At 39.7% G+C, this 9,933-nt stretch overlaps 1 protein-coding gene across 1 annotated transcript; it reads left to right on the top strand.

Annotated features, from left to right (window-relative positions):
• The first annotated feature begins 7,461 nt into the window (after positions 1–7,461).
• Positions 7,462–7,986, top strand: LOC150032010 (uncharacterized). The gene has a single exon (XM_090308351.1). The coding sequence runs from the start codon at positions 7,462–7,464 to the stop codon at positions 7,984–7,986; it is 525 nt and encodes a 174-aa protein (XP_090164477.1).
• Positions 7,987–9,933: the final 1,947 nt, after the last annotated feature.

The following is a 9,933-nucleotide window of genomic DNA, read 5'->3' as shown; positions in this document are numbered from 1 at the left end:
CCACCAACGCAACTTATAATGTAACACCCACCGCCCATGTCATGTCATGCCTCAATGCTTGCAGCTTATGCGATCGTATTTCCTTTTCTTCTAAGGTAACTTCTTACTTTGAACGCTAAGTGGGTATGCGATCACGCGATCATCAGACTGCAAAAGGATATACTACACACACGTAGCGAAATTAGTCTGGAATTTAAATATGTTATGCATTAGAAGTATGTGATCGCATGCTTCACTTTTTGTATAGATTTATTGGTAAAAATTATCTAAATTTCATGCCTTTGCCTTATTATTTTAAATGAAAAAGATATAATAACTTGTATTTTTACAAGTTATCATACCCCTAAATTTAAAATAATGCTTGTCCTTAAGCATATACTTAAGACTTCTTACGATTTCGATTGTCTTCAAGAATTGCCTAGACCTCTCAGAGTGCCCCACTCAGTTTGCTCAACTAGATTTTTTTTTTTTTAGTTTTATTTCTTCTTCCTATAAATTTACTTCTAGCCTTAAGAAGCTGCAAGCTTATTCTTATTAAAAAAAAAAAAAAAAAATCCTTGCTACTTCTTGTTGTGATTTTGCGTTGATCCAAGCATCTAACCTTTACTTTGGTTTGGCCCTAGGGTGTCATACAGACATTCAACTATGAACTAATCGCTTTTTTTCAGACTAAACTCATGCCGTCTTTTTGAGGCAGTGGAGTTACTATCATTTATCCTTTGCGTTGATTACGATTCTTGCCTTCATTTTGGCTTGTCCCCATGGGTGTCATGTGGACATCCAACTACGAACAAGTTTCGATCTTAATTTCTCTCTCTCTCATAAAGTACTTATGGAGATTAAACATTTTTAAGAAGCGTTCAAGTTTTCAAACCTTTTCTACGCCCAAATTTAGAAGGTATCAAGGTTCTTAGAAAGAAATAAGCGATGGTATTAGAAAGTTATTGCAAAAGACGTTTGTTGAAAAGCTTGCATGCTTGCTGAATTCTAGAAATAACATTAAAGGAAAAATAATCTTAAAACTTAATACTAATCTAGTCTAAGCGTTAGTGTTAAGGCATAATTTCACCATTAGGGTCATCAATGGCAAAACAAGGAAACAAAAAAAAAGTAAGCAATCAAAAGTATGCACAAGATATAAACAGAAAGAAAAGGCACACAAGATAGACAAAATTTTCAATAAATTTATATATTACAGCGAAGAGATACAGAAAGAAAAGAACAACATCAAAAAAAGAGAAAAAGGAGATAAGGACACCGCCCTGAATTTATGTTTCTCTCGCATCACTATTATGATCCCGCGATGGATTCTCGAGAAAATGTAGTGGATCTTAAAGATGCGGGGGAATCGGTGGCACCACCACTAGGCGAGCAACGACGTTCTGAAATAATTCAACCATATAATGGAACTGATCGTGCTACCTTTGCGTCATTCTCTGTATAAAGTCACGCGTTGTGTTCTATTGGGTCTGAAAAAATTCTCTCAATTCACTTTGCTGACGAATCAACTCATTCATATGCATTTGGAGCGATTGTTGGTGTTACGTCAATTCATCAAGACATCTTAATATCAGCTCACGGAGGTCTTCATGGAGGAATTTGAATCATTCAGCCTCAGGGTCAATCCCTTCGAAGTCGTTTGTTTGCTCTTATTGCGCGTCTTCAGGTTGATGCTCACTTTCCTAGCCAATGCCAGATCTAGTGCTTGTTTTAATCCTAGGCACTAGAAGGCTTGGGGCATCATAAATGAAGCGTGGAGGGCTTTTGGAGGGTAATGGTGGGCTTAGTGGTCTAGATGCAAAGGGGAGGATAGGAAGTAGTTCATTTTCAAGAGTTGGTGGCGTTGGTTTTTCAAGCGTTGGAGGGCAAAGGTTGAGGTCAACACTAACCTTGACTGCTTTAGGGTTTTGATGCGGTGTCCATTAAATTTAAAAGTGTTATCTCCGTCCTCACTGACCAATTCCACCGTTCAATGCAAATAAACTTCCTCGATGATGAATGGTTCTAACCAATGCGATTTCAGCTTTCCTGGAAAAGAGCGTAATCTAGAATTAAACAAGAGAACTTTTTGGCCAATTTCAAAATTTTTCTTAGGAATGCGTTGATCATGCCAACGCTTTGTTCGCTCCTTGTATATTTTGGCGTTCTTATATGCATGCAGTCTCCACTCATCCAATTCCAATAATTGCAGCTTCCTCGCTTCTTCTACAGCTTTCAAGTCAAAATTGAGCTTTTTTGTAGCCCAAAATGCCTTGTGTTCAAGCTCCAATGGTAAGTGACATGCCTTGCGAAAGACGAGTGCATATGAGGACATCCCTACGGGAGTTTTATAAGCGGTGTGATACGCCCATAACGCATCATTGAGTCTTTGAGCCCAAACTTTTCTTGTCAGATTAACAACTTTCTCAAATACTGTCTTGATTTCCCTATTTGATGCCTCTGCCTAACCTTTGGTCTGAGGGTGGTATGATGTTGTTATTTTATGGTGCATGTTATATTTGACTAAAATCTTGCTAACAATATGATTGATAAAATGTGTATCTTCATTGCTTATAATGACACGTGGGGTGCCAAAGCGAGAGAAGATATTTTTCCACAAGAATTTTGATACTGTGATCGCATTGTTCGAGGTGCAGGAAATCGCCTCTACCCATTTTGATACATAGTCAACAGCTAGTAGGATATAGTTGTGGCCATTAGATGGTGGAAATGGCCCCATGAATTCGATTCCCCAAACATCAAATTGTTCCACTTCCAAGATGACATTCATTGGCATTTCGTTTTTTTTTTCAGAAATGTTTCTGGTGTGCTGGCACCTGTCGCATTTTATGACATAATCGAGTATATCCTTGAATAAGGTAAGCCAATAAACCAATAAGAGCCTGACGAACTGTGAGTGACTAAGTAAACTTAAGGTTTCCAATGCTCATGCATATATAATCAAGTAAAGCACAATGAGATTAATGATGTATTTATACTTCCTCAAGCAACAAATGGTTGGAAAATAACTTAATGCATGTTTCCCGACTTGTATGTGTAACACAGGCCAAGGTATGTCATGTAACCATTACAAAAGCTATGTTTCTGATTTTGATATATGCTTCCTAGAGGAAGGCTATGAGAGAGTGAGTTCTTGTGTAAATGAGTGGCAATGGAACAACTCTTGTGTAAATACTAGACAATGGAACTTAATTTGATGTTACAAAATATACATTTGATACCGAAGGACATTGAGAAGGTATCTAACCAATTTGGTACCGAAGGACATTTGAGAAGGTACTGGCCAATTTGATATCGAAGGACATTTGAGAAGGTATCTGGCCAATTTGATACCGAAGGATATATGAGAAGGTATCATAGTAGCTCGATACTGAAGGACAAATTTGAGAAGGTATCTGAGTGGAAGTACCTAAAATATGATGGTATTTAGTGTGGCCACGTGCACGTAGGCAGTTATGAATGAGAGACCGGAGTATGGGTCTCTTGGTCGGTAATAAACGTTTAGGAGCTAGAGCATTTAGGCTCGTTCTCAACTAGGGAATAATAATGTTTAATGATGTCTGAGAATGGTTTACAGCTACATTTAGAGACAATTGTTTGAGTTTACTCATTGATATATTTACATATTTATTGTGATGCTACGCTTGTTGCTTTACGATTCTATAGTCACTCATTGAGCTTCTAGCTCACAAAATTTCAATGTTTTCCCTTTTCAGGTAGCGGTCAGTTTCCTCAAGGTTGATCCTGCTGCTGCTTGCCACCGAAAGACTCAGCTTATTAAAAGACTTAGGTTGATGCTACGTAGGCAGTTATGAATGAGAGACCAGAGTATGGGTCTCTTGGTCGGTAATAAAGATTTGGGAGCTAGAGCGTTTAGGCTCGTTCTCAACTAAGGAATAATAATGTTTAATGATGTCTGAGAATGGTTTACAACTACATTTAGAGACAATTGCTTAAGTTTACTCATTGGTATATTTACATGTTTATAGTGATGCTACGCTTGTTGCTTTATGATTCTATAGTCACTCACTGAGCTTCTAGCTCACAGAATTTATGTGTTTTCCCTTCTCAGGTAGCAGTCAGTTTCCTCAAGGTTTACCCTACTGCTGCTTGCCACCAAAAGACTCGGCTTTTTAAAAGACTTAGGTTGATGATCTGTTTATGTACACATGTTTTGTGAGGGACTAGGGCTTCTGTAGGAATGTTTGGGCCACCTGTGAATATTTTTCTATAAAAGTAATGTCTTGGCTGTATGCATGTATTTATGTAATCTTTGTAGAACCTTAAGGGAGTTTAGCTTTTGTGTATATTAATAATGAGCTAAATAGGTTGGTATTTAGATTAGAAGGTTTGGGTGGTGAGTGCTGGTAGTAGGGCTAGTAATTACCATGCTCATATCCTCTTCCAGAATAAAAGGGTAATCTGGGAGGGGGTGTGACAAGTTGGTATCAGAGCATAAGGTTTTGGAAATGAGAGGGAAGTTTATGCATAAGTCTAAGTCCCTAAGTGTGAGTCCCTAACATATGTAAATTGTATTAGGTGAAATGTTGAGGCAATGTGGCAGATCGAGTAAGGAGACAGGTGGCAGGAACACTGACCCTACCAATAGGGGCCCAAAGGTTGGGGAGAACCCACCTGGTGGCAAAAAGAAGGTGAATGATCCAGTGGGTCAGGAAACGATGTCCAAGGGAGAGTCTAGTACTCCCCAAGCAAGGGTAGATTTGCAACTAGAAGATGCAGTGTTTGACAGAATAGTGCAGATGTTAACAGCCAGTGTGGGCTCTGCACGAGCCGACCCAGAAAAGAAATATGGTATTGAGAGGTTTAAAGCCCTAGGGGCTGTGACATTTGAAGGTACAACAAATCCAGCTGAAGTTGAGTTGTGGCTAAACGTAGTTGAAAAATGTTTCAATGTTATGAGTGTAGGATCTAAAGGCAACACTAGAGGGGGGGTGAATGGGTTGACTACCAATTTTTTTTTTTTTAATAATTTTATCTTCAAACAATGCTCAATAAAGTTCACCCACTAATTTAATTAAAGAAAATTTATGCAAGACAAAACTTAAATCATGCAAGCTATGATAACTTCAAATTTAAAGACAATTTAATCAAGGATAAATTTATATAACACACTAAAAATTAAATCATGCAATTTGGAAAGATTAAAAAAATAACTAAGACAAGAAGCTAAAAATTTGAAAACAAGAAATAAAAGAGAGAGAGGAAGAGAAAATATGGGGAATTATATTGGTTTGGCAAAATGCCTACTCTACTCTCCAATACTCCTTCTTGGGTATTTCACTAAGTGATCCTCTTACAGATAAGGACCAAACCGACACACGATCCTCTTTTTCCTAGGCTAAAGAGAAACCCAAGATCCTTTTTACTGGTTCAGGATCAAACCAATTTCCTTTTTCTCACAACCCAAGGTGTACCCACACTTTAATACAATTCCCAGAAATTAAAAGAAAACCTCACAATATTACCTCTTGAAGACTAAATACACAAGTTGAGCACTCAAAAAATAACTCACAAAAATAACTCTAGGCCAATTTAGGAGCAAGGAGGATAAGAATTTGAGAGTAGAGAGAATTGAGAGCTTAAGACTTGATAGCTTTTGGTGTATCAATGAAGAGTAAAATCAAGTCACTGAGCAACATCCAACAGCTCCAATCCTACAGGTTTCCACTAAAGTGCCTTAAGTAGCCCTCTGGGGATAACTTTTGGCCATTGGATATGATTGCAAATGAAGAGTGGAGATTGAATAAAAAATAGAAAAGGAAAGGATTTGAAAAGGAATTTTGAAAGATTGGAATTATTGAGATTTGGAGAATAAAAATGATTTGAAGGATGAAAATTTAGGAAGGAAATCAAATTTGAAAAGGCTGAAAATTGGTGAGAATTTGGAGAAAATTGGATCAGGAAATTAAAGGAAAATAAGAAAATAAAAATGAAAATAAAAAATAGCCGGATGATATGAGCACCACGTGCACAGGGGAGGAGATTAAGCATCCCGCACCGCATTCTGTGAAGAAACCGCAGGCACGTGCGGCGCATGCGCGCGTCTACGCGTGAAGCTGGGTGACCGCAACTTGTCATTATCTCATTCGTCCATGGTCGCCACGTCACTGCCACATCATGTGCCACATCATCGCCACGTCAGCAAAAAGTGACCGATTGGAGTGTCACGTCATCAGCCCGCCAGTGGCCACATCATCAATATTGACCGTTTGTGTGCCACGTCAAAAGGTGCCACATGTCACTGTCACATTGGATTTCCTCTTCAATCTTCTTTTGCTTATAACTTTCTCGTTTGAACTCCGATTTGAGCAATTCAAATTGTGTTGGAATCGTCTTTCTAAGCTCTACAAAATAGTGACTCTGCAACACTGAAAATGTTAGTATAAAAAATCTGAGTTTGTTATCATCAAAATACTTGGTTTGATTGAAGCCCTAAAGCTAACAATGAGTTGTCCAGAGGACAGGAAAGTGGGATTAGCCACCTTTCTACTACAGAAAGAAGTAGAGAAATGGTGGAAAGTGATATCCGCCAGACGAGCCAGTACAGATGTGATGTTATGGTCTGAGTTTAGGAAGGCCTTTGAAGATAAGTATTACCCCAGCTTGTTTCGGGATGCAAAAAGAGATGAGTTCCTCAGATTAACACAGGGAACGATGTCGGTGGCAGAATATGAGCAGAAATTTACAGAGTTATCACAGTATGCCCTGCTGATTATTTCTGAGGAAAGAGATAGATGCAGGAAATTTGAACAAGGTTTGAGGAAGGAAATCAGAACTCCCATGACGTCTACGGCTAATTGGCTAGATTTTAACCAGTTAGTAGAAACAGCAATATGAGTCGAGTGGAGTTTGGCAGATGTTGAGCAGTTGCTAAGAGGCAGTAAGGCCGCAGTAGGGTCTAGAGACAAGGGATTCCAATCTCCAATGGCAACCCAGATTAGTAGAAGCCATTTCAGGGGAACCAGTTGGCAGGGATCCAAGAAAAGGAAAACGAGACCCTCGACCGGTGCAGTTAGCCGATCAGAGATGCCACGAGCTGGTGAGTCGGTATTCAGCACAGACAGGAGACTGACATGCTCTAGTTATGGCAAGAGGCATTTTGGGGCATGCTATAGTGGTAGAGGTGCATGTTTCCAATGTGAACAAATAGGGCATTTTAAGAGGGACTGTCCCCAGATGAACAGGGACGTTCCAACAGCACAACAGCCGACCTCCCAGACAGTTAACCAATCAAAGAGGGCTGGAAATCAAGGCGAAGGGTCAAGTGGTGCCAAGTAGAAGAATGTCGTAGGTCGACCCCAGTAGTAGGGGAGAGTGTATGCCGTGACACACCAGGAGGCAGCGGAGTCTCCAAATGTTATGACCAGTAATGTTATGTTATGTGGGCAGTCTACTTATGTTTTATTTGATCTTGGTGCCACACATTCATTTACATCTAGCATGTATGCATCTAGTATAGATAGGTTGTTTGAACCTATGCCTGAAGATTTATTTATCTTTGCCCCTTTGGGAGATGTGATAGTAGTAGATAGATGCTATAATCATTGTGAGATACTCATCAATGGTCAGAACTTCTATGCTGATTTACTTCCTTTAGAACTGTTGGAGTTTGATGTTATCCTGGGGATGGATTTTCTAAGTAAGTATCATGCTTCAGTAGACTGTTACAATAGGCAGGTAGTGCTCAGAAAATCAAATGGCCAAGATGCAATGCTAATAGGAAGTAAACGATTAGTCGCGGGGAATTTGATATCGACAGTGAAAGCTTGGAAGCTATTGAGCAAGGGATGTAAAGCCTATCTGGCTCATGTGATGGTTGCCCAAGGGAAAGAGTTGAACCCAAAAGATGTCCCAGTGGTGAATGAATTTCGGGATGTATTTCCTAAAGAACTATCGGGATTACCACCTGACAAGGAGGTAGAGTTTACTATTGACTTAGTTCCAGAAACAACTCCCATATCGTAGGCACCGTATAGAATGACGCCGACTGAGTTGAAAGAATTAAAGGTTCAGCTGCAAGAGTTAATTGATAAGGGATACATTCGACCTAGTGTATCGCCTTGGGGAGCTTCGGTATTGTTTATGAGGAAGAAAGACGGTACACTTAGATTGTGTATCGACTATAGGCAGCTGAATAAGGTAACGATTAAGAATAAATATTTGTTACCATGCATTGATGATTTGTTTGATCAGCTAAGAGGAGCCACAGTGTTTTCGAAGATAGACCTGAGATCGGGTTATCATCAACTGAAAGTGAGAGAAGCCGATATTCCTAAAACCGCATTTAAAACGAGATATGGACATTATGAATTCCTGGTAATGCCTTTCAGATTGACAAATTCCCCTACGGTATTCGTGGATCTCATGAACAGGATATTTCATCCCTACTTAGACCAGTTCGTGATAGTATTCATTGATGATATACTGGTGTATTCTGGTAGTAGGGAGGATCATATTACCCACCTGAGGATAGTATTGCAGACATTGCGAGATAGGCAGTTGTATGCTAAATTCAGTAAATGCGATTTTTGGTTAGATTGGGTAGTATTTCTTGGGCATGTGGTTTTAGCAAAGGGCATTAGTGTAGATACCCAGAAGACTGAAGCAATAGTTAATTGGGAACAACCCACAAGTTTCAGAAATACGCAGTTTCCTAGGTTGGCGGGTTATTATCGGATGTTTGTGGAGGGTTTCTCTAAGATAGCCCTTCCGTTGACGAACCTGACCAAGAAAGGCGTGAGGTTTGAATGGTCGTTGGAGTGTGAATATAGTTTCTAGGAGCTGAAACGGAAACTAGTATCAGCACCAGTGCTTACCTTGCCTATTCCAGGTAAGGAATTTGAGATTTATTGCGACATATCCCGACAAGGATTGGGATGTGTGCTGATGCAGGATGGGAAGTTGATTGCATATGCCTCTCGTCAACTTAAGAAACACGAGGGCATTTATCCCACGTAGGATCTGGAGTTAGCAGCAGTTGTTTTGGCTCTGAAGTTGTGGAGACATTACCTATTTAGAGAGCGCTGCAGGATATTTACAGATCACAAAAGCTTAAAATATATCTTTGATCAAAAGAAATTGAATCTAAGACAACGAAGATGGATTGAATTGATTAAATATTACGACTGTTCCATTGAGTACCACCCTGGTAAGGCTAATGTTGTGGTAGATGCACTCGCGACCCAAGGCCATTATTGGTTCAATAAGAGGAATGCTATTGCAGGAGTTCAGGAATTCCAGAACCGCCTTATTAGTGGAACCGTCAGGAGGAATGATAGCTACTTTTCAGATAAGACCGACCTTAGTAAAAAACCTTAAGCGGGATTAGTTGGAAGACCCTGATTTTCAGAAGATTGCTGATGATGTGAGTAAGGGCATCAGGGTTGACTTTCAACTAGGAATAGACAGTGTACTAGAAAATGAAGGGAGAATGTGTGTGCCTAACAAGCTACAGCTTAAACAAGCCATTCGAGAGGAAGCACATATTTTCGCTTATGTCATGCATCCAAGTAGCACCAAGATGTATAAAACTTTGAAGAAGTCTTACTGGTGGCCTGGGATGAAGAGAGACATAGCAGAATATGTGAACCGATGTATAGTCTATCACAAGTAAAACCTGAGAGACAAAGACCAATAGGATTGCTCAATCCACTTCCAGTGCCTGAGTGGAAGTGGGAGCATGTGACAATGGACTTTCTATTTGGTTTGCCTAAGACACCCTCAGGATCTGATGGCATTTGGGTAATAGTCGATAGACTAACTAAGACGGCCAAGTTCATACCAGTAAAAGTTACTTTTACACTAAACCGTCTAGCTAAGATTTATGTGGATAGGATAATCAGTCAATATGGAGCCCCAGTGTCGATAGTTTCAGATCGAGACTCGAGGTTCACTTCAAAATTTTGGCCTTGT

Source organism: Benincasa hispida, chromosome 12, assembly GCF_027475165.1.
Source record: "Benincasa hispida cultivar pf3 chromosome 12, pf3_genome.v1.1, whole genome shotgun sequence".
Taxonomy (NCBI): domain Eukaryota; kingdom Viridiplantae; phylum Streptophyta; class Magnoliopsida; order Cucurbitales; family Cucurbitaceae; genus Benincasa; species Benincasa hispida.
This window is presented reverse-complemented; position numbering and strand designations above follow the sequence as displayed.